At 54.6% G+C, this 26,111-nt stretch overlaps 2 protein-coding genes across 3 annotated transcripts in view; one reads left to right on the top strand and one right to left on the bottom strand.

Annotated features, from left to right (window-relative positions):
- VILL (villin-like) overlaps positions 1 to 8,021 on the top strand; it is a 16,949-nt gene extending 8,928 nt beyond the window's left edge. Inside the window, 10 exon segments of the mRNA XM_011953337.1 lie at positions 69 to 299; positions 2,303 to 2,440; positions 2,549 to 2,707; positions 3,243 to 3,422; positions 4,014 to 4,159; positions 5,094 to 5,238; positions 6,620 to 6,802; positions 7,009 to 7,080; positions 7,277 to 7,528; positions 7,778 to 8,021. Of these exon segments, the coding sequence (XP_011808727.1) occupies positions 69 to 299; positions 2,303 to 2,440; positions 2,549 to 2,707; positions 3,243 to 3,422; positions 4,014 to 4,159; positions 5,094 to 5,238; positions 6,620 to 6,802; positions 7,009 to 7,080; positions 7,277 to 7,528; positions 7,778 to 7,891 (1,620 nt within the window). The 3' untranslated portion in view covers positions 7,892 to 8,021.
- Positions 8,022 to 8,315: 294 nt separating this feature from the next.
- The window catches only part of PLCD1 (phospholipase C, delta 1), a 22,489-nt gene continuing 4,693 nt past the window's right edge, over positions 8,316 to 26,111 (bottom strand). Inside the window, exons 1-15 of one of the 2 annotated variants that reach the window (XM_011953335.1) lie at positions 25,376 to 26,027; positions 20,929 to 21,093; positions 17,107 to 17,335; positions 12,333 to 12,462; positions 12,003 to 12,234; positions 11,165 to 11,366; positions 10,934 to 11,078; positions 10,707 to 10,856; positions 10,456 to 10,614; positions 10,076 to 10,235; positions 9,847 to 9,963; positions 9,263 to 9,441; positions 9,040 to 9,172; positions 8,820 to 8,969; positions 8,316 to 8,678 (exon numbers count right to left, since the gene is read on the bottom strand). In XM_011953335.1, the coding sequence (XP_011808725.1) occupies positions 8,593 to 8,678; positions 8,820 to 8,969; positions 9,040 to 9,172; positions 9,263 to 9,441; positions 9,847 to 9,963; positions 10,076 to 10,235; positions 10,456 to 10,614; positions 10,707 to 10,856; positions 10,934 to 11,078; positions 11,165 to 11,366; positions 12,003 to 12,234; positions 12,333 to 12,462; positions 17,107 to 17,335; positions 20,929 to 21,093; positions 25,376 to 25,472 (2,334 nt within the window). In that variant the 5' untranslated portion in view covers positions 25,473 to 26,027 and the 3' untranslated portion in view covers positions 8,316 to 8,592. Of the gene's footprint in view, positions 8,679 to 8,819; positions 8,970 to 9,039; positions 9,173 to 9,262; positions 9,442 to 9,846; positions 9,964 to 10,075; positions 10,236 to 10,455; positions 10,615 to 10,706; positions 10,857 to 10,933; positions 11,079 to 11,164; positions 11,367 to 12,002; positions 12,235 to 12,332; positions 12,463 to 17,106; positions 17,336 to 20,928; positions 21,094 to 25,375; positions 26,028 to 26,111 lie in introns of those variants that run through there. The other variant, XM_011953336.1, reaches the window with a different exon arrangement.

The following is a 26,111-nucleotide window of genomic DNA, read 5'->3' as shown; positions in this document are numbered from 1 at the left end:
GGCGGGGCCGGAGGGGGCGGGGCCTGGTCTGCACGGGGCGGAACAGAACCTCCTCAGGATGAGCAAAGGGGCTTGGGCGGCGGAGGACGGGGCGGGACCTGGAATCTCGGAGGGATGGCTGAGGAGTGGGCGGGGCAGGGGTGGTGTGGGAGGGGATGGGGCCGAGGGCGCCACTGACACCTGCTGCCCCACCTTCAGATAAATTGATTCATGTAAAGCTGGACGTGGGCAAGCTGCACACCCAGCCTGAGTTAGCGGCCCAGCTCAGGATGGTGGACGACGGCTCTGGGAAGGTGGAGGTGAGGGGCACTGGGTTAGCTGGGGGAAGATGGGCACACAGGGGTAAGCTTTGCCTACAGGTAAACGGTATGACTGCTATCTAACGTGACCCAGGTGCATATCCATATACACAATCAGGGACACCAAGGGACACGTGTACATTTACACACTCTTCTAACAGGCAGTTCATACACAGTCATAGCTAATCATATACAGCCATGGGCACTCACATAACACAGACACACAGTAGAGTAACACTTGGACCCTTAAATTTGCCCTGTAGTCACATGTAGGACAAAATCAAACATATGCTTATACAGACACACATACACACATACACACACACATAGTCACAGCCAAGTACACAACCGCAAATATGAAGCTGCAAAAACTCTACATCAGACATGACCACAGTCACACACAACCATCAATCCACAGAGACACCCCAACACAGACACATGATCACACATAATCAATCACAGCCCCACACACCCAAGCCCAGCTCATAGCCATACGCTGTCAACCACTCATCTGGTCTCAGTCCAGTGTCCTGCGAGACACAGGGTTGAGGGCCACGTCCAGGCTCTGTATAGTGTGGGGTTGTATCTTGACTTGTTAGCTGACCCCCTAGGCAGAGCCCTGAATTTTTTAGGCCCTAGTTTTTAAATAAAATGGAGTCAGAAACTATGGTCCCATCTGGCCCCAAGGCTGATGTGGGGATCCTGTGGAATTGTGGGAACAGAACTGCTGGGCCTGTGCAAGGGGTCCTAGTTCTCGAGGTAGGTGGAGGTCAGAGAAAACCAAGATTTCTTCTTCCTTTGCCCTAATATGGATGGACAGAAGCGATGAGTGGGAAGAGACTGAGAGAAGAGAAGATGGGCAAGGGGGAAGAAAGGGGAGACAGGGAAAGAGGAAGACAGGGAAGGAGCACAATGACAGACAGAGAAAAAAAGACTGAGAAGGACAGGCGATGAGGAGGAGACAGAGGGAAGGGAAGAGGAGGTGGGTGGAGGAAGAGCAGGGACAGATGGGGTACAGGGAGAAGAGAAGGGGGGTCAGGAATAGATGGGATACACAGAGAGAGACAGAGAGCCAGACAGTGGGAGAGGGAGACAGGAAAGCAGAGGGAAAGGCGAAGCACGGAGGGAAAGAGAGCTCCGGAATTCAGGCGCCAAGCACAAAGTCAGGGAGGGGATCCCTCCTGGCAGACAGTGGACAGGCAGGCAGAGAGAGGGCCTGAGCCAGGGGTCCTGGCTGTCCGGTAAGTGCCAAGTGGCCTGTGGTCAGGTCAGCCCCTTTTGTGAAAGACAGGGCTCTGGCTGCTCTGGGCTGGAGGTCAGCTCCCCAGGGACAACTGTCAGCGTCAGTGTGGGAAAGGACACCCAGGCCTTGTCTCCTGCCATGCAGAGGTGAGGTAAGGGAGGTGTCATCGTCCCCAATATACAGGCGGGAAAGGCCTGAAGCTTAGAACATTGTCACTGCTAACACAGGGCCTATCTGGGATTTGACCAGAGTCTGCCTGGCTCCAGGCTCTGCCACCCACAGGAAGAAGAAACTACACTAACAGATGTGAGACAGTGTTTGCCCTTCAGTCTTTGAACAGGCTTTGTGTTTTCTAAATGACACTTGAAAAAAGGGAATTCATTCAAGAGCTCCAAGGCTTCCCTTTCCGCCTGGCTTCTGTTGCCCTGGCCTGAGCAGCAAGCAGCTGGGAGGGGACCGAACTGCCCCTAACCAGGGCTGTGGCTGGTGGGGTCGGGACTGGGGCTGGGCATGTGGCTGGGATTGGGTCCATCTCCCAAGTGTGGTGGGTTTCAGAGGTCCATGGGGAAAGGGTCACCTGCAGATCCTTGTTCAAGCCCAGCACAAAGCCCGGAATGGGCCTGGAGCTAAGGGTGGGCCCCTGGCCTTTGTGGATGAGGAAGGCCTCGGAGGCTGGGGAGAGCTTTCCGGTTGGGTGCAGGATGGGTGGGCTGGTTCAGGAAGAGCAGCCATCTGTGCCCATCGGTCCCTTATTCCCCAGGTGTGGTGCATGGAGGACTTACACAGGCAGCCCGTGGACCCCAAGCGTCATGGACAGTTGTGTGCAGGCAACTGCTACCTTGTGCTCTACACGTACCAGAGGCTGGGCCGTGTCCAGTACATCCTGTACCTGTGGCAGGTGAGCCAGCCTGAGGGAGGCGGCACTCACCTTACAGCCCAAGGGCTGGGCTCTGGGAGTGAGATGTGAGAGCTGGGCCAGGCCCTCACTCACTGCCTCTACCTGCAGGGCCACAAGGCCACTGCAGATGAGATCAAGGCCCTAAACAGCAACGCTGAGGAGCTGGACGTCATGTATGGTGGTGCCCTAGTGCAGGAGCATGTGACCATGGGCAGCGAGCCCCCCCACTTCCTCGCCATCTTCCAGGGCCAGCTGGTGATCTTCCAGGTAGGTCTCACCTTGCCCCTCTGGCCACAGCCTGCCCAGTTCTGCATGGGCCATGGCCCCTGCACACACTTCTAAGCACTTTCTCTTTGGGCCTGGGGCCTGCTTCTCATCCCCTAGTTTCCCAGAGCTTGTCTAAGGCCCAGGAGCTCCAAGGTTGGCCCCTGCCTGACTTACCCTCCCCAGTCCCAGAGCCAGATGAGGAATTTGAGTTGAAAGGGAGCCAGAGGCTTGCCTGGGGCCGCACACTGGCAAATCTGGTCCCCACTTTCCACCTCCAAGGCCTGAGCACCCATGCCCCTACCACTCAGAGATGGGGGGGGGAGGTTCATTTAGAAAGGGTCTGTCCCTATCCCAGACTGATGGCATTCCTGCACTCCATGCTTAGAGGGTCCTATACTCCTCATGTGAAATCACCAGTGAGGGCCGTGGTAGCTTCAAGCAAGGGTCCCTGAGCTCTGACGTAATATGTCCCACACTGGGACAGGAAGGCGCCCCCGGGAGCCCTTGCCCAGCCTGAGGCCTTGCTCTCCTGTAGGAGAGAGCTGGGCACCATGGAAAGGGGCAGTCAGCGTCCACCACGAGGCTTTTCCATGTGCAAGGCACTGACAGCCAAAACACCAAGACCATGGAGGTGCCAGCCCGTGCCTCGTCCCTCAACTCCAATGACATCTTCTTGCTGGTCACAGCCGGCGTCTGCTACCTCTGGTTTGGGAAGGTACCCACAAGCACTGACCACTTGACTCATGCCCAGAGGTAGTGGTGCCAGGCTGGGGGTGGGTCCTCTCCATAGGGGATGCAGACTTTGAGTCCAGCCTCAGATAGGCTGATGGGGGGAATGGGGAGGGGAAGAAGCCACAGTGTCCCCTCTGGAACTTGGGGAAAGTTACAAAGTTACAGGTGGACCTGAGCATCTACAGGTCAGAGCCAGGCCCAGGCCACCGCCTCCTTACTGCCTGGAGCACAGGGCATGTCCCTTCCCAGGTCTCTTGGGAAAAGGGGAGGCCTATGCCAGTTTGCTGGAGTTTTCTCTAATTTTCAGCATAAACTACGACTGACCCTCTAAGCCTGGGAGCCTCCCATCCCATGCTCTGGACCTTGCGAGGGTCCCAGACCCTGTGATCCAGATCAGCTGGAGACACAGGCCTGGAGGGTGAGGAAGATGCCTTGCTCACCAGTGCCCTGCCGTCAACTTAGGCCTCCTGTGACTTGGGCCCAGCCCCACCCCATACACCCCGTGAATGGGATATGGGGCTGGAGGTGAAGGCCCCTCCTCGTACAGGGCCTGAGCCATCTCTTTGCCTGCTAGGGGTGTAATGGTGATCAACGTGAGATGGCACGGGTGGTGGTCACTGTCATTTCCAAGAAGAACGAGGAAACAGTGCTGGAGGGTCAGGAGCCTCCCCACTTCTGGGAGGCCCTGGGAGGCCGGGCCCCCTACCCCAGCAAGAAGAGGTAACAGGGTTGGGAGGAGAGTATTCTTATGCAGAGGAAGAATTGAGGCCCAGAGAGAAGGGTGGGTGACTGGGGTTCACACAGAGAGCTGGAGAGACAAGACTAGAACTGGGGACTCTCAGCTTCCCACTCACAGAGACTCCCAGGAGCACAGCCCGCCCTTCACTCCCAGGCCTGGGTAACTTGGGTCTCGAAGATGCTGGGGAGGGTGGGGGCAGTGGCGCTCTCTGCTGGCAGAATCCCCTCCCTGCATTGTCCTGGTCCTGGGCCAGGGGACAAAGCACCCTACAGTCCTCAGGGGTCACGGTGCCCAGTGTGTGTGTATGCAGTGTCATATGATGTATCGGTATATAGTGTGTGTGGATGTGCAAGAACAGGTGTATTCTGGGTGTTGTGTGTGTGGTGTGTAAATGGACAGGGTTTGTGTGGCAGGTAGGAGTGAGGCCTCAAGGGGAGGAGGGAGCTGAGTCCTGGTCACTCTTGGTCTGCCTGTGGGGCTTAGTTTATGTGCTGCACTCCCCGCAATTCTCCTGAGCTCAGTACTCCCACCTCCTTCTCCCAGCCTGGCTTCCCCTCCTTCCACTTTGGGCTGGAGACCTACTCTCTGCCAGGGGTGGGCTGAGGAGCTCCCCCCATCCCAGGGAGGGTGAGACTCCAGCTCAGGCCCTCCCCTTCCCCTGCAGCCCTCTCCTAGGGGAATTCATGGGACACCTTGCATCACAGCTGGGTGGGGCAAGAGTTTCTCCATGAGCAGAGAGGGGCCCTGCACCCAGAGCAGAGCAGAGTTCTCGGGGAGCGGACCATGGGGCTCAGAGGAGGGCCCAGGGCTCCCACTCCTGAGATGTGGCTTCCCAGCCCCCAGGGTGGGGCACTTGTGCCATGGGCTGGGGTGCCTCTCTGCGTGGCTCACAGCCTTGCTGTCCGTGCTGGCCAGGCTCCCTGAGGAGGTCCCCAGATTCCAGCCACGACTGTTTGAGTGCTCCAGCCAGATGGGCTGCCTGGTCCTGGCAGAAGTGGTGTTCTTCAGCCAGGAGGACCTAGACAAGTATGACATCATGTTACTGGACACCTGGCAGGAGGTAAAGTGGCCACCCCTGCCTGGTGGGGCTGTGAATGGGAGTGTATCTGTGTTTGTGTAACTGGGTGTGTGTGTATCTAGCCATCTGACTCTGTACATAGGGTTGTGGGTGTGACCCTGTCACTGAGCAATTGCATTGCGGTGCATATGCGACCGTGGATGAGTGTGTGTCACCAGGTGGCAGCACTGAGACTCTGGGAGACTAGGAGTGTGTTGGAACTCAGGGGTAACTGAGACCATGTTGGCAGTTGTGTGAGGCTCTGTGTGCCTTATGATACTGTGTGTGGCTCCAGCGACAGTACCTGCGGCCAAGCATGTGTCAGTGCTGCATGAGGGACTGTGAGTGGAACGCCCAGTCGCATCGGTCATGTGTGTGGCTTGGTGTGAGCGTTTGCCTTCGTGCATCTGTGTGTGACACTTTGTTAGTGGCTGTGAGGTCACATGATGGTAGCACTGACCAGACCAGTGGCAACTGGTGAAAATGCGTCTGTGACAGAGACTGTGACTGGCTGTGGGTGAGTGATGGATGGGTGTGTTTGTGGGTCTGTGTTTCTGTGCACAGTGGTGTAACTGGCTGGGTGTGCGTGGCTGTGTAAACAAGTGCTGTTGTGTTTACGTGCAGCTGTGTCTGACAACAGTGGATGACTGTGTGGCTATGGTTTGCTGTCTGGCTGTGTGGTGATGGATGACTGTGTGACTGTGTAAGCTGCAATAATGTGTGTTCTCTGCGTCTCTGTGGGGCCATGTCTGCAGCACTGTTTGAATTGGTGATGAAGCTGTGTGCTCCCATCTCACTCAGAACAAACCCAGAGCTCTTACCACAGCCCTACGTGACCTGGCCAGCCCCAGCTCTTTGACCCAATTTCCCCCCGCACCCCCCCACTGCTTCTGCTGCAGCCACAATGGCCTCCTTGTGTTCCCTGAACATGCTGGGCACACGGCCACCTTGGGGCTTTTACACTGGTTGTTTCTTCTGGTTAGGACACTTTTCCTCCAGACATACATGTGACTTGCTCTCTCATGAAAGCTCTATAAGAGCAGGGATTTTTGTCCATTTTCTTTCATTGTTGACTCCCCAGAGTCTAGACCAAGGCCCAGCACACAGTAGGTGCTCAGTAAGTATTTGTGGATTGATCTCCAAGTAAACCATGCAAGAAAAAAAAGATGTGTGGGTTGAATATGTGTGCATGCATGCATTCCCGTGACCTTCTCATGTGTTCACGGGTGTGTGGGTATGGCTGCTTGCTGGATGTGTCTGCTTGGCCAGGGATCTGTATGTGGGGTCCTGTCTGGGACAACTGATAGACAGGGAGTGGACAGGAAGGGGTCCGCTCTGGGCAGCCCCTCCACCTGCCCAAGGCCAGGCCCCCTCTGTGGCCCAGATCTTCCTGTGGCTTGGGGAAGCTGCAAGTGAGTGGAAGGAGGCGGTGGCCTGGGGCCAGGAGTACCTGAAGACCCACCCAGCAGGGAGGAGCCCGGCCACACCCATCGTGCTGGTCAAGCAGGGCCATGAGCCTCCCACCTTCACTGGATGGTTCTTCACTTGGGACCCCTACAAGTGGACGGTGAGTGAGGCCTGAAACCCCCAGCCCCATCCTAATTTGGGGGGAGAGGAGCCTGACCTGGGCCAATGGAATGAGGAGGCACTGCCCTGGCTGGGGATTGCCAGTATGTGTAAGAGACCTGGTCTTGTCCTCAGGCCCCTCCTGACTCCCACTGGTGCCCCCTCCTCCTGTCCTGGCCCTGACACTTGCCCCTATTCTTGCTCCAGAGCCACCTGTCCCACAAGGAAGTGGTGGAGGGCAGCCCAGCAGCAGCATCAACCATCTCTGAGATAACAGCAGTGAGTCCTGGGGCCCCTAGCCTTCCCCACAGTGACCTGGGCTCTGACCGCATGGTCCTGATGGGCAGGGGAAGTGCCAGGCCCTGGTAGGTGGGAGGGGCTGCAGTTGGAGGCAAGAGGCCTGTGGGTTCAGTGCAGCCTCCCTGTGGGCTACCGATTCCCCATCTTCCCCAGCCTGAGGCTCCTCTCTGGACAGGAAGTCAACAACTTCCGGCTATCCAGATGGCCAGCCAATGGCAGGGCAGGTGCGGTGGCCCTGCAGGCCCTCAAGGGCTCCCAGGACAGCTCAGAGAATGAGCTGATGCGGGGCCCCAAGTCGGGTGGCACCAGAACCAGCAGCTCTGTCAGCAGCACCAGCGCCACAATCAACAGGGTCCTGCGGCGGGAACAACTGATGCACCAGGCCGCTGAGGACCTGCCAGAGGGCGTGGACCCTGCCCGCAGGGAGGTGAGTGCCCAAGACCCCCACCACTCACTGCCCCAGCACCAGTGCATCTGACACTGAGCTGGAGGAGCCCGAGGCAGGATCCACTGGTGGCGTGCAGTGGGCAGCTGCCCCGGGAGATGTGTCTTCTAGCTGGGGTGGTGGGCAGACAGATGCGGGAGTCCTAAGCCCTGGAGGACGCTCCTGAGTGGGGCAGGATTCTGGGCTCAGATGACACCCTCCCCTGTACCTCCCCCTCTCTCCCCTGCCCAGTTCTATCTCTCAGACTCTGACTTCCAAGATATCTTTGGGAAATCCAAGGAGGAATTCTACAGCATGGCCACGTGGAGGCAGCAGCAGGAGAAAAAGCAGCTGGGCTTCTTCTGACCCCAGGCCCTCTCAACTGCCCCTACCCCCCCACCCCAACATACCTACAGTGCCCGGGAGGCCCTGCTTCCACTCCCCTCAGAGGCTTCTGGTCATCCTCTGCTTGTCAATAAAAGCAGGCAGCCCATACAAGGTGTGGTATGCATGCTTTCAAGCCCGGGCCACTCAGCCACCTCTCAGGGGAAGGGGCCTCCGGGGCTGGCGAGTGTGAGCTCTCGGTGCCACCCCACAGAGGGGTTTATTTCTCATTGGTCTCTCCAGATACCAGATACCCCCCGCCCTACTCAACTGTGTGCAAGGAAGGTGGAGAGTGAGGTGCCGAGGCTCCAGCACTCTAGGACATGGGGACACACACACACACACACACACACACACATGCTTCACAGGGGATTTTTCTGGCATCCAGGTACAGAGACCACAAGGCTTAATCTTATCATGATTTTTATAAAAACCCTCGACCACCGGCCGGCCAGAGGGTGGAGAGGGCTGCAGTGTTGTTCCTAACGGAATGAAGGACAGCTCCAGGGACTGGGCTAGCTCCTGGTCCCCAGGGAGGCAGCAGCAGACACTATGTTAGAGCTGAAGGCAGTTTGGGGGCCTAGCTCTGAGCAAGAGGCTGGGAGCAGCCACACCAGCCCTGTCCCCACGTGTGGACAGAGGGCCCTGCCCACTCAGGGGGGACCCTCCTGGCTTCCTCCAGCTTACTCCTGGAGGGAGATCTTCACAAAGAGGGTGGCTGACGGATGCTGGTCCCCGTTCTTAGACAAGAGGTGGACATGGCGGTATCCTGGTGGGTGGCCAGGCAGGAGGGAACACAGAGAGAGTTTTGGTCACTCAGGGGATGCTTCAAGGGACAGCCAGCCCCAGCCCAAGAGATACCAGGCCCTGCTTCCCGCCAACCTGGCTGTCCCCTTCTCTTGACACTTACCTTGCTTGAGGCTGTTCAAGGGGATGGTACTCTGGCCAATGAAGTCGTTCTTGGAGGAGGCATCATAATCTTCCACCAAGAAGCGGACGAGGGCAAGGTCAGGCACAACTACCTCAAACGCAAACTCCGTGTCCCACCATGGGTTGAAACCTAGGGGGACAGGCACCATATCAACAGCATGGACACCAGCCTAGTAGCCCAGCCCGGGCCCAGCACCTACCGTTGTTGGTGATGACAGCAGTCTGGCGGCTGGCCACGTCCCGGCTCACGCCATGGATCTCCACTGTTACCTTGGGGTCCACAATTGAATTCTTATTCTTGTTGACTTTTGGCAGCTGCTGCCCCGAAATGACCTGAGGAAAGGCAGGGGACAATGGACAGTTCAGGAGTGACAGCGGGGAAGGGAGGCCCATCGGCACCTATCCCTCCTGGGTCCGGCGTACCCTGATGTTGAGCCGCTTCCGTGCCCACCAGGGCCCCTGAGCCAGGGCGCGGGGGTGAAAGGTGGCGTTGGGGTCTCGCAGGAAGGCTGGCTTCAGCACGTACCCACAGGCCCCGTTGTCCTGGAAGCGGCCCTGGTACACGTCCATCTCTGGCCCAGGTGTCTGGAAGTTCAGGGCCACTACAGGCAGGACAGAGCAGTCGCAGGCTGTGGGTTGGCCCTGGGGCCCTAGAGCACAGCCTGCTCAGGGTACACTAAGGCCTAGGGTCACATGGTGAGTTATCAGGGCACAGCATCACTCCAATGCGTGCTGCCCATCTGCCACCCTCAGTGACCCACCATGCTAACCACACCTTCCATTTCTTGTGTCAGAAATCAAAGGGCTAGTGTGCTAATGAGGTTTCAGACACTGGGACGTGCTGGTGGGCAGATATTTCCAGACGGATATTACCAGCTCCACAAGCCCCTGCATTTGACCCTGCTTGGGTCCTCAGAGCTCCACTGCATGGCCTGCGAGGCTCCAGGCCCCCCACCTTGGGACTGAAACCCTCCTCCAGGCCTCCTCCAGCCCCAGCCAGCCCATACCGATCTGGCAGCCCCCGTTCCACATCTCCACGGGGCTGTAGTTGGAGGAGTCTGTTCTCCATCCAGCCGGGTAGATTCTGCTCAGGTGCCCCACGTTGTGGCGGACAAAGCCATTTCCTGAGGGGAGGTGTGATTCAGTCGCAGTGGAGGCCTCCTGGTGAGGCCCTAGCACTGCCCTGCCGGTTCTCTCTGTAACAGAGCAGAGGAGTAGTGGGGAGCCAGGCCTCACCTGATTCCTGGAGCAGTCGAAGGGCACGGTTCTCAGAGAAGGACGCCATCTCGTAGAAGGCCTGTCCAGGGATGCCAGGACTGGCGAAGCCCCCAAAGTGGACGCTCTTGCAGTAAATGACCATGTCAGAGAGCTCCTGTGCTAGCCTGAGCTTGTCCTCCTGGGGGCCACGGGGAGGCCCGGGTTAGATTCAGTGGTTGGGGCAGGGTAGGCACTGAGAAAGCCAGAAACCCAGGCACAGAGAGATAGAAGGAGACAGACAGACAGAGCGGGGCAGAGGGTCTGAGTGGCAGCCACAGAGAACTGAGACAAAGCAGACCTCTCAGGGTTTGGGGGTGGGGAAGGCCCGGGCTGCCCCACCCCACAGCTCCCCCTCAAACCTTGGGCTTGTGCTGCACGCGGCTCCTCACTGCCTCATCCTCCATCTCAGCAGCCTCATCTTCGTCTGACACCACAGTGGCCTCAGGGCCATCCTCCCCTCCAGGAGGCAGGAGCCCCCCGAGCTTCTTCCCCTTCAGCAGGATCTTCCCCTTCAGTTGCTAGGGGTGGAGGGGCAACTGGTCAAGACACACCTAGCCTCCCGGCCAGGCTCTCCACCGTCCCCCTGGGATCCCACATCCCCACCACACACCTCAGGGGAGGGCAGGCTGTTGGTGACCCCATCCAGCTGCCGGTTCAACAGCATGGGGCCCAGGATGGCTTGCAGGTGCCGCGCCATCACGCGCTGCTGCTCCAGGGTGCAGTGGTTCTCCAGGGACAGGATGACGGGGTAGGGGGATGCCTGAAGGCCCAAGGGCACATTAGGAGTGGTGGGCCACCCCTAGCATCCCACTCCTCGCCTGCCAGGGGCACGCCCACCTTGAAGGCGTAGTCCCGGATGGCCCTGAGCACATCGCAGAAGAGGATTTTGGAAGTGAAAGTATAGCCGTGGTAGATGATTGGTTCCTGGTTGGGTCCATCCCAGCAGTCGAGCTCTAGGCAGCGGCAGCCTTTGCACAGTGCCCTGAGGGGAGGGTGGCAGCTAGGACCCTCCAAGTCCCGTCCTGGGTCCCACCCAGACTCCCGCCCCAAGGCTTCCCTGGACAGCACCGGATGTAGGCCTCAGTGCTGCTGGGCCCGGCGAGCTGGTCCTCCAGCAGGTAGGTGTTGTGCGAAGAGGACACCAGGTAGTGGCTAAGCGGCTGGCCCATATCCTGGTAGACGCGGCGGTGTGCCAGGCTGAAGGCACTGCCGTCGGCTGACAGTAAGTACATGAGGAAGCCATCCTTGGTCATCTGCCGCTGCGCCTTGGCTAGGAGAGAGGAGGCCACTGCCAGTCAGAGCCAGCCTCCGGCTGCCCACCTATCTGGACAGAGGAGCCCTCTGAACCCGCTTGCCTGCCTCTCCTGAGCCAGTCTTCCAGAGCTCTTGGAATTAGGATAAGTCTGAGGCTCTCAACCAGACTGTGGCTACTCCAGAGTGGGGCCCCGTCTCCTCCTCCTCCCCTGTCTGCACACTCTAAGACCCCTGAGGACAGGGTGTCATCTCCCCGTTCTCTGTACCCCCAGACTGGAGCCCCCTCCAGAGCAGGGCCCCATCTTCTCTGCCCTATCACATCTCAAAGCTGGCCCAGAATGAGCACAAAAAAGGAAGCAGGAGTAGCATCTGCTTTTCAGCCATCTCTCTGGTTTCTTGAAGAAGAGGTTCTCAAAGCCCCCTGAAGGAGGTGCTAAGAGGGAAACAGGACCAGGGAAGGGCAGGGATGCGGGAGCCCTGTCTCTCATCTGCCAGCTTTCATGGGACTGGAAAGTGCTGAGCAGGGGCACGGGGCTGGCTGAGGCAGCTCCTTCCCTCCGGCTCCCTTCTTTCTGGCTGCAGTCTCCCCAGGGGTCTCCCGGCCCAGTGCGGCACTGCGACTGCAGGTGGCAGGCCCTGGTCAGGCTCTCACCAGTCTCGCTGGGCTCGTAGCGCTCAATGAGGGAGAGGGCCAGCGCAGGCCCTGCCGCCTCCTCCCGCTGCTGGTGCTGCAGGAATGTCACTAACTGATCCACCGACAGAGTCTCCCCGGAGCCAGCAGCCTCGGTGAAGGTGCGGTCGATCTCCACCCGCTGGGTCAGCATCTTGTAGAAGGCCTCAATCTCCTCATCCTCCAGGGAGTCTGTCTGGGAGCGGTCACACTCCTGCAGAGCCAGGACAGCCGGGTGGGCTCAGAGCAGGCCTTGGGCCGGGGTCAAGGGCCCCATGGACAGGCAGCCCCAGCCCCCACTTCCTGCCTCACCCGGAAGATCTTCCGGGCATAGCTGTCGTCCACCTGGATGTTGAGCTCCTTCAGGAAGTTCTGCAGCTCCTTGAAGCTCATCTTGTTGTCCTTGTTTTTGTCAGCTTTTCGCAAGCAGGAGTGAATCCAGCTGGGCAAGAAGTAAGGAAAGAACCCAGGAATCCTGGAACCCACCAAGGTCCCAGCCAGAGCCATGGATGACTCCAGCTGAAGCCACCTATAGCCACAGCTCCCTGCAGGCCTGACTTACTACACATCCAAGTTTCAGTGGCCTCTTCAGAGAAAAATGTTACATCCCATTAAGGGATGTTTTTCTATTTGCTGGTTTTCAAACCTTTCAAATTTTTAAAAACATTTATTTTCTTACTATAAAAAGGCCCTCTGTAGACAATTTAGAAAATGCAGAAAAGTAAACAAGCAAACAAATCCCCCATAGTCTATCACCTAGGGATAAGTACTATTAACATTCCAAAGTATATCCTTCTGGTTTTCCTTTTCTCCCCTCCCCTCCCCTTCCCTTCCCCTCCCGTCCCCTCCCCTCCCCTCCCCTCCCTTCCCTTCCCTTCCCTCTTTCTTTTTCTTTCCTTTTCTTTTTTTTCTCTTTTTTTTCTTTTTCTTTCTTTCTTTTTTTTTTTTTTTACAAGATCTCACTCTGTCGCCCAGGTTGGAGTGCAGTGGCACAATCACAGCTCATTGCAGCCTTGACCTCTCAGGCTCAATTGATTCTCCCGCTACAGGTGTGCACCATACCACCACACCTGGCTTTTTTTTTTTTTTTTGGTAGAGACAGGGTCTCCCTATGTTGCCCAGGCTCGTCTCAAACTCCTAGGCCCAAGCAGTCCTCCTGCTTTGGTCTCCCAAAGTGCTGGGATTACAGATGTGAGCCATCTGGACTGGTTTTCAACATACAATATATAATAATAAATATCCAACACTAAAGAAATGGATATTCCACCTGCTGAATAACCTTCAGCACACGAATCTTATGCTTGGCTGGACCATGCTGAACTTGAATTTTTTTCACCTGGCTTTCTGTCATAATTATTCTTTTTCACATATATACCCATGTATACAATTTGGAAAACATAGGTTAGAATTTTTGTTGTTGTTGTTGTTGTTGTTGTTTTTTGGAGATGCAGTCTTGCTGTGTCGCCCAGGCTAGAGTGCACTGGCGCGATCTCGGCTCACTGCAACCTCTGCCCCCTGGGTTCAAGCAATTCTCCTGCTCCAGCCTCCTGAGGAGCTAGGATTACAGGCGTATGCTACCATGCCCGGCTATTTTTGTATTTTTAGTGGAGATGGGGTTTCAGCATGTTGGCCAAGCTGGTCTTGAACTCCTGACCTCAAGTGATCCACCCGCCTTGGCCTCTCAAAGTGCTGGGATTATAGGTGTGAGCCACCGTGCCCGGCCTAGAATGAAGTTTTAAAGATCCACCTACCTCCTCCAGAAGCTTCTGATATTTGCATTTTCCTCCTAATATTTTTTTCTGCAATTTAATTTATTTATTTATTTGGTTTTTTGAGACAAGGTCTCTCACTCTGTTGCCCAGGCTGGAATGCAGTGGCATGATTATGGCTCACTGCAGCCTCAAACAATCCTCCCACCTCAGTCTCCTAAGTAGCTGGAACTACAGGTGCATGCCACTATGGCTGGCTAATTTTTGTATTTTTTGTAGAGATGGGGTTTTGCCATGTTGCCCAGACTAGTTTTGAACTCCTGAGCTCAAGCTATCCACCTGCCTCAGCCTCTCAAAGTGCTAGGACTAGAGGTGTGAGACACTGAGCCCAGCCTTTCTGGATTTTAATTTGCCTAATGATGCATCTGCCAAAAATAGTGGAAATCATACATTTGTAGTCCATTTTCTGTGTAACATTATATCATAATTATTTCCCTGTGTTAGTGTAGTCTCCATAAACAGCTTTAATGGCTGTATAATGTTTCACTGAGTATAGGCACTATAAATTAGAATGGCTTTATGATCTTAAGATCTAGGCAGCAGGACTCTGCAGAGGGCATGAGATTGTCTAAGGTCAAGGCTCTGCCAATGTTGTGATTATGACAAAAATGCCATAGAATTGGGCTTTTTAAAAAGCTCAGAATCAGGCAGATGTGCCATTGAGAAATAACACTTAAAAGTTTTTCAAATGCTCAAAAGCACACAGAAAAGGAAATTAACAGGGCTCAAAATGTGTCCCCTAAGGAGTGGATATACACCAGCAATGAAAAATTTAAAGTGAAATTAAGAAAACATTTCCATTTACAGTAGCAGCAAAGTGAATAAAATACTTTTAAAGAAATTGTTTAAGGGCAAAACCTGGAAAACCATAAGGTGCTGTTGAAAAAATGAAAGAAGACATAAATAAATGGAAAGACATTACATGTTCATGGATCAGAAGACTTGACATTACTATACTGGGAATATGCTCCAAATTGATCTATACATTCAATATAATCCCTATCAAAATCTTGCTGGCTTCTTTGCAGAAATTGACACGCTAATCCTAAAATTCATACAGAAACTCAAGGGACCCAGAATAGCTAAAGCAATATTGAAAAAAAAAAAAACAAAAACAGAAACAAATTTAGAGAACTCACACTTCCTTATTTCAAAACTTACTACAAAGTTACAGAAACCAAAATATTGTGGTAGTGGTGCAAGGACAGACATCTAGACAAACAGAGTAAAATTGAGAATTCAGGCCGGGCGCAGTGGCTCACTGCTGTAATCCCAGCACTTTGGATTAGGCAAAACCTTCCTGAAGATGATGCCAAAAAACATAAATAACAAAAGAAATAAAGTATATGAATTATATTTCATCAAAACCAAAAACTTTTATGCTTCAAAGAATATGAAGAGTCTGGTCTGACTGCAGGGCTGTTTACAACTAACTGATCACAAGCAGTTCCAGATTTCTTTGTTCCTTCTCCACTCTCACTGTTTCACTTTTCTATCTAAAAAAAAAACCCATCAAAAAAGAGAAAAGACAACCCACAGAATGGAGAAATTATTTGCAAACATAAATCTCATAAAAGACTTGTATCTAGAATATATAAAGAGCTCTTACAACTCAATAATAAAAAGATAAATGATCCAAAAAATGGGCAAAGGACCTGAATAGATATTTCTCCAAAGAAGATACATAAACATACATGGAAAAGTGCTCAATATCACTAATCATTAGGGAAATGCAAATCAAAATCACAATGAGATACCACTTCATACCCACAGGGTGTCTATAATCAAAAAGAAAGATGTAGTGTTGTCAAGGACATAGAAAACTGAAACCCTCGTATACTGCTGGTGGGAATGTAAATTGATGCAGCCTGTTTGGAAGACAGTTTGGCAGTTTCTCAAAAGGTTAAACATAGTTACCATATGACCCAGTGATTCTACTCCAAGATAAATGAAAACATATATACACACCAAAACTTATACACAAATGTTAATATCAGCATTCTTCATAAAAGCCCCAAGTGGAAACAGTCTAAATGTCCATCACCTGGTGAAGAGATAAATAAAATGTGGTCTATCCATACAATAGCATATTACTAGACGCAATGAAATACTGACACAGGCTACAATATGGATGAACATTGCAAATATCATGCTAAATGAAAGAAGCCAGTCACAAAAGACTCCATGATTCCGTTTCTGTAACATGCCCAGAACAGGAAAGTATAGAGGCAGAAAGTAGATAAGTGGCTGTCGAGGGCTGGTGGTTGAGGTGAAATGGGGAATGACTGCTAAGGGGTACAGGATTTCTTTCTGGGGTGATGGAAATGTGCTAAAATTGATTGTGGTGATGGCTGCACAACTCTGTGAATATACTAAAAAGCACTGAATCAGGTTCAGCACTTTAAATGGGTTAATTATATGGTATGTGAATTATACTCAATAAAGGTGCCATAAAAAATGGAGAGAGCAGGCTCCACCCTAATCCGTACATGCCAGAAGCCTGACCCTTCGAATCATAAACCAGTGTGTCACTGTGTAACTAAATGTTGAAGTTAATTTGTTTTGAGCCCACAGACTGGCCTACACACCAGACCCAGGGGAACTTGATCACTCTCCAAAGAATGGCACAGGAGGGTACTATGGCCTCCCGACTCCCAGAGAGAAATTGTGTAGTAACTCTAGAAAACATGATTAAAACACCCAAGACTGGTCTCCCATTGCAGCAGGCTGCTCCCCTCAGGCTCCCCAGACCCCCAACTCCATGCTGGTGACAGACGGGGACACAGGGAGTATCAGGAGCAGCAGAGCTAGATGGGCTCTGGTCAGACTAGACCAAAGAGGGCTTCATGTACCTTCCCTCCTTCCCTTCTGAATTGTATACCCAACCCCCCAACTCACCAAATTTGTATGTTGAAGCCCTAATGCCCAATGTGATCATATTTGGAGACAAGGCCTTTGGAAGATAACTTGGTTGAGATGAGGTCATGAGGGTGGGGCACCTGTGCTGGGATTAGTGCCCTTACAAGAAGAGACGGCAGAGAACCTAGTCTCTCTCCTCACCATGTGAGGACACAGCAAGAAGACAGTCATCTGCCAGCAAAGGAGACAGCCCTCACCAGGCTCTGACCGCACTGGCACCCTGACCTTGGACTTCCAGCCTCCACACTGTGAGAAAATAAGTTAAGCCACCTAGTCTATGATCTTTTGTTATGGCAGCCCAAAGTACCTACACCACCTTCCATACCCAGGTTGCCCTGGGGATAACCACAGCCAGTGCCCACAAGCCAGGCCTGGACCCACTGCCACCAAAAGGATACTGCCGTAGCTTCTGCCGCTGGTCCATGGAGCCTGAGTGGTGGATGATCTTGCGCAGCCCCAGCACCCAGTGCTGGGCATCAGCTGGCGATGGGGCGATGAGGTCTAGTGTATTGCGCTGGTCCTTGAAGACAATGGAGAAGCAGCGGTCCTCGGGCACATCACGGGCGAACTTCTCCAGACCCTCCGTGCGGTGCCCCATTCGCACCTCCTGAATGTCCTCAATGGAGACTGCGAGAGGGGGACGGTGGAGGAGAGAGGGAGAGAATACTGTGAGGTCAGTCCCTGACCCTGACATGGCCAAGGCCACAGTGGAGAGGGGCATGGCTTGGAGACACAGAGCCAGGGCCAGAGTTCAGGCCTTGAGTCCAGAGGGAAAGGAGAGGGGCAGCAGGTCAGATAAGGGGGGACAAAAAGGAGAAAGGAAGACAGAAACTGAGGGGGAGCCAGAGCATGAGACACAGTCATTGCAGGCACAGTGGAGATGCACAGGGAGGGACAGAGGGTGAAAGAAAGACAGACTTTAGTGGCGGAAAGGGCACCTGGGACCCCAGGCCTGCTCTCTCAGTGATGGGGGGTGCAGGGCCCCAGGGAGAGGACTAGGGCAGGGCAGGGCAGGGCTCTTAGAGATGCAGACAGACCACTCTGGAGTATGGGGCCCATGACAGAGAAAGGCCACATACCCTTCTGACTGTATTGGACTTTGGGTCTGTCCTGACCCGACAAAGCCACAAGAGCTACCGGGCCCCTCTCCCGGACATTCAAGAGACTGGAACCACCCTCAGTTAGCCCCAGCCCTGGGGTCTATAGACAGAGGGCTGAAGACAGAGGGAGAAGCCCTGAATGGGAGAGGAGACAGAGTCATGCCCTCTGTGCAGCTGTGTGTATCCTGACTTCAGGGAGCCCCTTGGCAGGGGATACAGGAAGACTCTGCCTTCCCCAATCCCAAGAGGCAACCTGGAGGGTGCCCTGAAGGGGTCTGAGAGATTACATCAATCTGCCCTTAGAAAAGCCAAGGGGAGGGCCCTCCCCTCACAGCCCAGCCTTCCAAGCTTCAGGGAGATGCCAGGCCCTGTCTACCCCCGCTTCCAATGTGCCCTTCATGGCCTGGCCAGGAGCCAGTTCTTCCAGCCAGGTTCATGCTGCGCCTCCCAGCAGCAGGATCCAGGCTCTGCCCCTGCCACGCCCCCATCCTGAGCCATCCTCATCCATCTGTCCAGGCTCCTAGATGGTTCTAGCTGAAGTCCACCTGTCCCTCCCTGTGCCCACCCACTCTGAGTGTCCAGGGGCCTCCTAGCCACTTGCAGGGCCCAAAAATGTACCATGTGCCAGCCCGGGCTGCAGGCTTTGAGGAGTGGGACACATGAGCCCAGGGCCATCTCGGGGACAGAGGACAGCACTGCTTAATCCCTCTGCCTGCAGCCCCTGGTGACCCACACGGCCGCACACAGGGTGCAGCTGCAGCTGCCTGAGTCAGGAATGAAAACAGGAAGCCTGAGCCATGGAACCCCCCAAGGCCAGCGCCCTCACCCGCACAGAGAGAAACTCCAGATGCCTTCACTTCTGATAACACCTTTGGCCTCTGGGAACCAGAGTTATGGGGGTGGGTAGTAGTGGCAGGGTTGGGGAGACTTAAAAAGCTGGAAGCAGAGCCAAAGAAAACTGGGCAGAAGGGGAGGCTATTCCAGGCCTGCCTCACCTGGCCTCTGTTTCCCAGAGGGTAAAGAGCAATTGAAGACAACAGTCTCACCGCTCACCCAGAGAAGGGAGGCAGCCAACAAAGCAGGTGTAGCACGAGACCCGTCTTAGGCGTCTGACTGGCAGAAAGCCCCCTCAGGCCTTGCTCCATACCTGCGCACACCTGGCTCCCTGACCCTGGACCTGGCTCCCTGCAGCCCCTCCTCCTGGCAGGACGCAGCCCCTCAGCCTCCCATTCATGCCTGTTCCTCCGCCTCACCCTGCACCTTGGCTCACACTGGGCCCCCTGCCTGCAATGCCCTTCCTGCCCATCTGCTCACAGCTGTCGCAATACAAGGGCCTCCTCTCGCCAGCCCAAATGTGGTTCCTGCAAGGAAAGGCCTGGGTCTTCCACTCCTCTGTCTCCCGCTTCATGCTTCCCAAGAGCTAGGTACACACTGGGAGTCACGCATATGTATCGGTAGGTAGGTGGGCTCCAAGGAACCCCCAGGGCTCAGAGTGTAAGATCTCATTCTCACTGTGCTCCCACCCACCAGCATCTAACAGGAAATCCCATATCAGGGCAAGAGCCCCACGAAGGAGCCTGTCTGGCGCCACAGACAGAGAAAAGGTCAGGCGGTTACTCCTGTATTGTGTGGCAGCAGGCTGAACTGGGGCTCCGTGTGTGTGTGTGGTTTCCTCAGAATGTTCTGGAGCCCCTACCCCTCAGACCCTCCCCTGCCCTGCCCTGCTCAGAAATCTTCCATGGCACACAGCCCCAAGGACTGTGTGGAGAGCCCCAAGGCTCTCTGCAACTGGTCCTGCTCCCGTCCTGCCTTACCTTCAGCCCCTCCACAGGCCACAGGCTGCCAGGCCATACCTTCTCAGGGTCCTGTCCAGTGTCCTGAGGCCAGGCAGACCCTTTCTGGGTAAAAGGCACCCTCCTGGGGCACCCTCGGTGGGTGGATCCTCCCCTTCCTTATGCTCTCCTCCTACCTGGGCTTATCACCCATGTCCAGTCTCACTCCCCATAGACCTGCCCCCATCTCCCCACCCACACCTCAGCCAATGGCAGGAGAACAGGTGAGGGATCTCCAGGGTTCTTGACTATATGAAACCCAGGCTGCAATGATTTATATGCACTAATTCAGTAGCCACCAGCCATCTGGGGCTATTTAAATATAAATTAGTTAGAATTAAATAAGAGTGAGAATTCAGTTCGGCAGTCACACTAGCCACATTTCAAGGTCTCAATCAATAGCCACCAGTGGCTAGTGGCTCCCATGCTGGACAGTGCAGATATAGAACATTTCCATCATTGTTCAACTGTACAGCATCAGCCTAAAATTTCCTCACCAAATAAAGGTATAGAAGGAGACATCTCACTTTATAGGATCTTTAGGGAATTCTGTCCTTTAAAGGGCAGAAGTGAGCAGAGCTTTCTTCTCCCTGAGGCGTTGCAGGAGGCTCTATTTGTGGCCTGAGACTTCGGTTCCTCGGACTTTTTAGAAGCTTCCAGAAAGCTCTCAGACCCACAAGGGCTCCCCAGCAGTGCCCTCTGTCTGTGTGTCCCAGTCCTGCTCTGCCCTAACACCCCTCCTGCAGCTCCAGTCCCAGGGAGGAGCTGCCTCCTGCGGCCCCAGCTCCCACCCTGGCCACTCAACCCCAGAAGTACCTTATCTGCCTGGACCTTGGGCCTGGCTTTTGCCTTCACCACACCTGGAGTCCTAATCCGCCCAATTTCCCTCCTCACAAATGCCTGGGCGGAGGCCTGTGAGTTCAGGCAACACTGTCCAGCTCTCTCCCCACTTCTGAGCCTGGCTGTCCCCATCTGTGGTCATGGTTAAGTATCCCCATCCCTCAAAAGCTTTGCCATTTCCATCTGTGGTCCTCGTTCCATGACTGCCCTTTCCAACCCAGACTAGGCTTCAATTTCCCGACAGGCAATTTAACTGGCCCCGCTCCCCAACCCCAGCCAACCTCAGTTTCCCCATTGCCAGTCCAGGTTGTACAAATGACCTGTGCCCCACCAGGCCAGGCCTCAGTTTCCCCATCTGTGGTTTTGATCCATGAGTGACGTTTATATTTACCCAGCCCTGAGCAGATTCCACACTCTATCCCCTCCCCTGTGACCCCAGGGCACTTACACAGCTGGGACTCCGGGGTCCGCATGACCTTGCGGGACTCCTGCCAGATGGTCTTGCAGTCCTCCTGCAACTTGTAGAAGCGCTCTCTCCTCCATGAGCTGGACTTCACCTTCAGGAGCTGGCTGCCCTTCAGTAGGGCCTGTAGATCCTCATCATCCTGCAGGCCTGGAGAGCAAAGCCAGTAAGATGCCACCTTCTCTGCTGGTTTCCCTGATGCCCTAGGCCCCTCACTGGCCGTGCCCACCTCTGGACCCTCTCAGAGCCCACTTTTCACCCAGCCTCATCCTCAGCTCTGTTTACTCCTCCCTCTCCCACCCACGCTCCAACCTGCTCCCAGTGCCTGCCTTCCTCCAGGAAGTCGTCCCTGATTGCCAGCTAAGGTGACCATGCAAATGGGACACCTGCCCACCCAAGACCATACTTAAACACTGTGACCTACCACCCACAGCTGAATGAACAAAAGAAAGGCAGCTAATTTAAGAACCCCTGGTTCCTAGAGGACCAGGCCCCTAAGAAATGTTCTGAAAGATGGTTTTGAAAGATTAGGTGAGCCCCTCCTGGTCACACTTAGGGGTCAGAGTGAACTGAAGGAAGCTGGGATCAAAAGGTTAGGCAAAGCAGGGAGACAAAAGGGGGACAGACACAGAGGGAAACGGACCCCAGAGCGTCATGGAGCCAAACGATGTCCCAACTCCAATAGCTCCAGAATCATTTGTGCCTAGGTTCAGGTGCCCTTCCCAACAAGCTGTGTGACCTGGGCAAGGGACTTCATGCTGCTGGGCCTCTGCTTTCCTGTCTGTGAAATGGAGATAATAACAGCAACCACCTCAAAGGGAAGTTCTAGGTTCAATGAGATGATGCCTGAATCTGTGTAGGCCCTGAGCTAATGGCAGTTGGGGTTCTTGGTGTCAACACTGTGGTTACTGTGGGACCCTTGTGCCCATCTCTGCCACCCTTACCCTTGCTGTCCCCTCCACCTCTGACTTGAGCCCACATGGTGGATCTCTGATCCTTGCCCCAAGAAGAGACAGATGAGTCCACTGTAGCCTGTGTTTGGCCTGCTGGGATGGCCCTGTCCCTCGCTGCCCCAGCCCCATCTCAGAGTGCCCAGGGTCTGGGACTCCTCAGGATACAACAGCTTTTTTTTTTTTTTGAGATAGAGTCTCACTGTGTCACCCAGGCTAGAGTATAGTGGCACAATCTTGGCTCACTGCAAGCTCCGCCTCCCGGGTTCACACCATTCTCCTGCCTCAGCCTCCCGAGTAGCTGGGACTACAGGCGCCCACCACAATGCCAGGCTAATTTTTTGTATTTTTAGTAGAGATGGGGTTTCACCGTGTTAGCCAGGATGGTCTCAATCTCCTGACCTCGTGATCCGTCCGCCTTGGCCTCCCAAAAAGTGCTGGGATTACAGGTGAGAGCCACCGCGCCCGGCCAGGACTGTTACAGCAGCTTTAAGGCACAGTGCATCCCTTTCCGAAGCTGAGCAGGTCCTGTCCCGGAGCCCACAGAGAGGAACCTGGCTGCTTGCCCCAGTCCTGCCCCACTCTTTTGCTGCTCTCAGAGCCGTGGGCTCCCAAAGATGCGATGCCCTCAGTCCTACCAGGCCCAGACTGGAGGCACCAAAAGGATGCCAGAGCCTTCACCACCCAGCAGGTCCTGCACCAACTGATAAAGTTGATAAAAGTGACCCCAACCCTTAGTAACCCACTGGTGTAATATAGAAATATCTATAAGGGCGTATGTGTACGTGTATCACCCTAGCCACGTATAGTCCAGCAGCCAGCTCTGTTGAGAGTCAATCAGCCACTTCACTTCTCTCCCCAAGAGCTATGTGACCCATCAGCAATCTCTGTCCTTTGCTCCAGCACAGTGGCAGCCTCCGGACTTCAAGTGTCTAGTCTGAGGGTCTTGAGCCTAAGCCTATGTGAGGAAGCCCTCACAAAGCCACAGGTCTTTTCTTTTCTGAGCCCAGATCCCCAACAATGGATGGCCTCTCCCATTTTATCCATGCCCCTTCCCCCAGCCACCCTGTCCCACATATCTTCAGGGCTCACAGAACCCTCTGGACCACTTCCCCAGCCTTCAATCGCTCACACTTCTCTATCCCTCTCCAGTCTCCTGATTCCAGTCAGAACAGAGGCCAGTGCTAACATCCACCTCCTATAGCTTTAGGCAACTCCCTTCCCTCTTTCTGCTTTTGTTCCCCCATCAGCACTGGGCTAAGAACAGCGTGGGGGGGGCATCCCTGGGCCTCCTCGGGGTGACAGTCTGATGTGACCTTCCTCCACCTTTCTCCCAGGTCTGTCTACCCACTTGATGAGTTGTTCTGCCTTACTGTGAGCAGCTCCCTCTTAGCCCAAGGGGAGTCCCAGTGGAAAAGAAGGGGGCTCTGATAGAATATTCCCAACTACTGACTGTGTCTGAGGAGCCTGAGACAAGAGGAGGGAGAAGGGAGTTCCCAGGCTGCCAGAGGACAGGGCCACCTCTGGCCTCCAGTGGGGAATTCCACTATCTCTTCTAAGGCTGATGTCCCTCTAAAGCTGAGAGGGACATCTCTTTACCCTCTGCCAGCACCCTGCTGGGCATACATCAGGGCAAGCCACTGCTGGCAGCACATATGGGGATGGAGCTGGGAGCCAGGAAGTAGAAGTTGAGCACCACCCTCCTGTTCTGGAAAACACCATGAAAGAGATGACATACTCATCCTGTCCTGGAGCCAGGCTGTGGCCCTATCTACAGTCAGGCAGAGATAAACCTCCAGCTGCCAACAATAGTTTCTAAAAGGTGGATATCAGTTCCAGAGTGATAATTCCAGAAAGGTGATGGCCACAGCCCTCTGGACCATTAGGAAACCTGGGCAGGTGCCCTCATCTCTTAGCCTCATTTGGGGCCCTTCTGTTTCTGAAGCTTCTGGACTGCCTGCCCCACCACCCTTGCTCCCTTAGTACCCAGAAAGTCTGTGGCACCCCTCACCCGGCCCTACTCAACCCAGTCATAGTATTAGTTTGGTGCAAAAGTAATTGTGGTTTTTGCTATTACTTTCAATAGCAAAAACTGTGATCACTTTTGCATCAACCTAATAGCTTCTCCTCCTGTGGGAGGGTGGTGGTAAGGGGCCTGTGAGCTGACCCTGGGTTGACCTTGTAGCCTGCCCAGGCTAGCTGTGCACAGTGAGACTGCCATGTGGTGGGGCATACAGGGTGTTGCAGGTGCCAGTGGGAAGCTGAGGGAGGTGCCAGGAGTCCTGTCCCTATACCTAGGGTGATGCATAACGAAGACACACTGGGACTGGGACCCACAGCGATACAGAGCTACACAGATATGGCCACACAAATACACAGACACACACTACACCACCACTCACACAACCTCAAAGAGACAATGAGCCACACACAATGACACACTGCCCCCCAAAATTACACACTGTCACAGGGAGTTGCACAGTGTCACACTTAGTCACGCATAGCCACACAACATACAGTGCCAGAACATGATGATGATGATAGAGGCTCCCATAATAATAGTTAATATTTAAATAAGATACTGTTCTTAGCACATGCGCTTAATTCTCTCAATAACCCTCTGAGGAAGGCACTGTCATTATTCCCATTTTACACAAGAGGAAATTGAGGCTCAAGGAAGTTGCATAGTGGAGTCAGGACTCAGAAGCAGGTAGCTTACCCACAGGGTCAGCACTATGAAACTTTATGCGGCCACTGTGAAGGGATACACTGCCACAGAGTAAGAGCATCAGAAAATCCATGTAACACACACACCATAACGGAATGACAAAACCACTCAGTCACCCTGGGTCACCCACTGTCACACTGGTTATACAGTCACACTCAGTTGAACGGTATCACAACAGATCACACGCTGTCACACTGGGTTACAAGCAGCCACCCTCAGTGCCACAATGTCACACACTTTGTTTCACAACATTACACACCATCACCATCATTACACACTGCCCCATCACAGACCACAGTCGTGACAGAACTACTCAGTCGGCACTGGGTCCCATACTAGATCACCACCGTCACACTCATCACATACAGGCACACTTTCGCACAGTATCAAATTGAAGCACAAACTCTTGCAGATCATCTCATTGGTTACACAGTCATATCTGTAACACACCAGGCCACACACCCAGTGCCTCAGAAATTTGTAAACAGGAGGGCATCAGGTGACAAGGGATGGGGAGCTTTGGAAGGGCTGAGTTAAATCATGAGAAGGGGTGTCTTATTGCCCTAGTACTCACCCCGACGTGCTACCATTGCAAACACTGCCCCACAGTGGGCCACACACTCACATAAGTACTAAACATGCCCAATTAAAGGCTCCAAGGCAAATGGCCCCAAGTTAAGGGACAAGTGGTCGGCGTCCTGCTCCAGCTGCCTGCCCATTCCCCGCAGATCTCAGAGTGCTCTGCGCCCCTTACCCAGCCTCTGTCCATTGAGCGCCGCCACCTTAAGGCTCTGCTCCTGCAGGTAGAGCTCCCTGGAGCGGCTCCGGCTCCGGATCCCCAGGCACTGCATGGCGCTCCACAGTGCCCCTGCCTGCGTGGAGCAGGATCCAGGACAGTGAGTGCTGCCTCCAGTGTTTTATGCTCACGACACCCACTGCTCTGGTCTAGGGGGCGGAACTGTCGCCCTGGAGGGGAGCAGGGGCGGAGTCCAGGAGTGGGAGGGAGGAGCTAGACTTCGAGAGGAGAGGCTCACTCCGGAGGGGCGGGACGAGAGGGAAATCCGGTAGTCGGACTCTAGGAGGCGGAGCTAGTCCACGAGGGGCGGGACCTATGCCCCCTGATGGTGAGGCGAGAGCGAAACCCAGGCAAAGTGAGGCGGTGGGGGGAGTCAGAACACAGGAGGCGGGACGAGAAGAAAATCTGGACTAAGGGAGGGCGGAGTCAGACCCCAAAAGGCTGGGCCATCCAAGAGGAGTGGGACCAATGCCCCCTGGAGGTGGGGCGAGAGCGGCGTCGAGGCGTGGGGGGCATAGGGGGTGGATCCAGAACCCAGGAGGCGGGACCGAGGAGGTGCCGGGACCCGCGGAGGCGTAGTGGGACAAATCCATAACCCGGGAAGCAAATCTGTGTCGAGGGCCAGAGGCCAGAAAACGGACTGGGGGCGGGACCAGAGCCAAGGCAGCGGGGCGAGGTAGGGGTCAGGCCCAGA

Source organism: Colobus angolensis, unplaced genomic scaffold, assembly GCF_000951035.1.
Source record: "Colobus angolensis palliatus isolate OR3802 unplaced genomic scaffold, Cang.pa_1.0 Scaffold36, whole genome shotgun sequence".
In the NCBI taxonomy this organism is placed as follows: domain Eukaryota; kingdom Metazoa; phylum Chordata; class Mammalia; order Primates; family Cercopithecidae; genus Colobus; species Colobus angolensis.
The sequence above is the reverse complement of the archived record's forward strand: the minus strand, read 5'-3'. Positions and strand labels throughout refer to the sequence as shown.